Source organism: Bombus pyrosoma, unplaced genomic scaffold (assembly GCF_014825855.1).
Source record: "Bombus pyrosoma isolate SC7728 unplaced genomic scaffold, ASM1482585v1 HiC_scaffold_4726, whole genome shotgun sequence".
NCBI classification, from domain to species: Eukaryota; Metazoa; Arthropoda; class Insecta; order Hymenoptera; family Apidae; genus Bombus; species Bombus pyrosoma.
Genome location: NW_025219986.1, coordinates 1,894,250 through 1,895,413, shown reverse-complemented (window position 1 = coordinate 1,895,413; position 1,164 = coordinate 1,894,250). Strand labels below are relative to the sequence as shown.

Sequence of the window (1,164 nt, the reverse complement as noted above, 5' to 3'; positions counted from 1 at the left end):
GTTATGTTCGATATTGTAAATCGAATAAATTATTCTTAGTGTTGGTTTTTATTTATTTTAGTTTCCTCGATATTTTAGTTTGTTGGAGTTTATATATTTTCCACTGTGGGTGCAGGTTATGTTGGTTATGGACATGGAAGTACCTGCATTTGTCCAACCTGTACAAGTATGTATTATTTATTTATTTTAACTTCGTCTTCTTTCCTATGGTGTTTCGTCCGTTTGTCTGCCTGATCTTGTATGCATTGTTTTAGCGCAAGAGGAGGAGAGATTCCAAAAATGTGTAGGCGGCTCGTGAAGACGATACAGATAAATGTGCGAAGGCTCACTTCCCTGAGGAGACTTCTGTCGGAGTCCTGGATATTCTCCTGTGTCACCGCTCTTGTGGTCAGAGCGATCTTCTCTGCTGTATGCTCCCAGTACATGGAGAGACTTTGTGAGATGTGTCTTGACGTTATTTTATTCATTTGGTTAATATTTCCATCTGATTATTGCCTCCAGTGTTTGGTTTGATTTATTGTTTTCCGGTGTAGGTTTTGATGATTACGATTTAAATGGTGAATACGGAGGTGTCCTCGTCGAAGGTTCCTTGTGCAGACTGTCCTAGTGCGTACTTTATTTTGTTTCATTATTTTTAATTTGTCCTGTGTCATTCATCTTTTATTTACTAAATGTGTTGTTTCAGCGCAAGAGGAAGACGGGTTCCAAAATATGTGAGTGGTCCCAGAAGGCGTAGTCAACGTGTGAAGTGTCGTGGGCCAAGAACGAAGAATCGTGTGACATTTGTGTTGATTATGTTCGTTGCTGATATATATATATATATATATATATATATATTATTTTGTTGGTTAAATCTTTAGTCAGTTTAGTTGAATATTCTGTAATATAATATTTGCAAAGTAGTTTTGTATATTTTATTGTGTTTATTTGATTATTAGTTGTTTGACTTGATAATAATAATATATATATATATATATTTATTTTACAATATAAAATTTCTTTGAGTTTATTAGTTTTAATATGTGATATCTTGCGTTTTATTTCTTTTACATGTGTTAGGTTGTGTATATATATCTATATGTGTATATGTCCCATGATGTAACTTCGTATAGAATTCTTTTAATATTAAAATGTTAGTTACTCTTAATAATGTAATTTCTTGTG

The 1,164-nt window shown here is 33.0% G+C and overlaps 1 protein-coding gene across 2 annotated transcripts; it reads left to right on the top strand.

Annotated features, from left to right (window-relative positions):
• Positions 1 to 6: 6 nt before the first annotated feature.
• LOC122577502 lies at positions 7 to 1,147 on the top strand. 2 transcript variants are annotated; one of them, XM_043748838.1, is made up of 4 exons: positions 7 to 166; positions 255 to 436; positions 534 to 606; positions 686 to 1,147. In XM_043748838.1, exons 2-4 carry the CDS (start codon positions 280 to 282, stop codon positions 858 to 860), a joined length of 405 nt encoding a protein of 134 aa, XP_043604773.1. In that variant the 5' UTR covers positions 7 to 166; positions 255 to 279; the 3' UTR covers positions 861 to 1,147. The 2 variants fall into 2 exon arrangements, with proteins under 2 accessions (XP_043604773.1, XP_043604772.1); XM_043748837.1 differs by lacking the exon at positions 7 to 166 and having other exon boundaries at positions 173 to 436.
• The last annotated feature ends 17 nt before the right edge of the window (positions 1,148 to 1,164 follow it).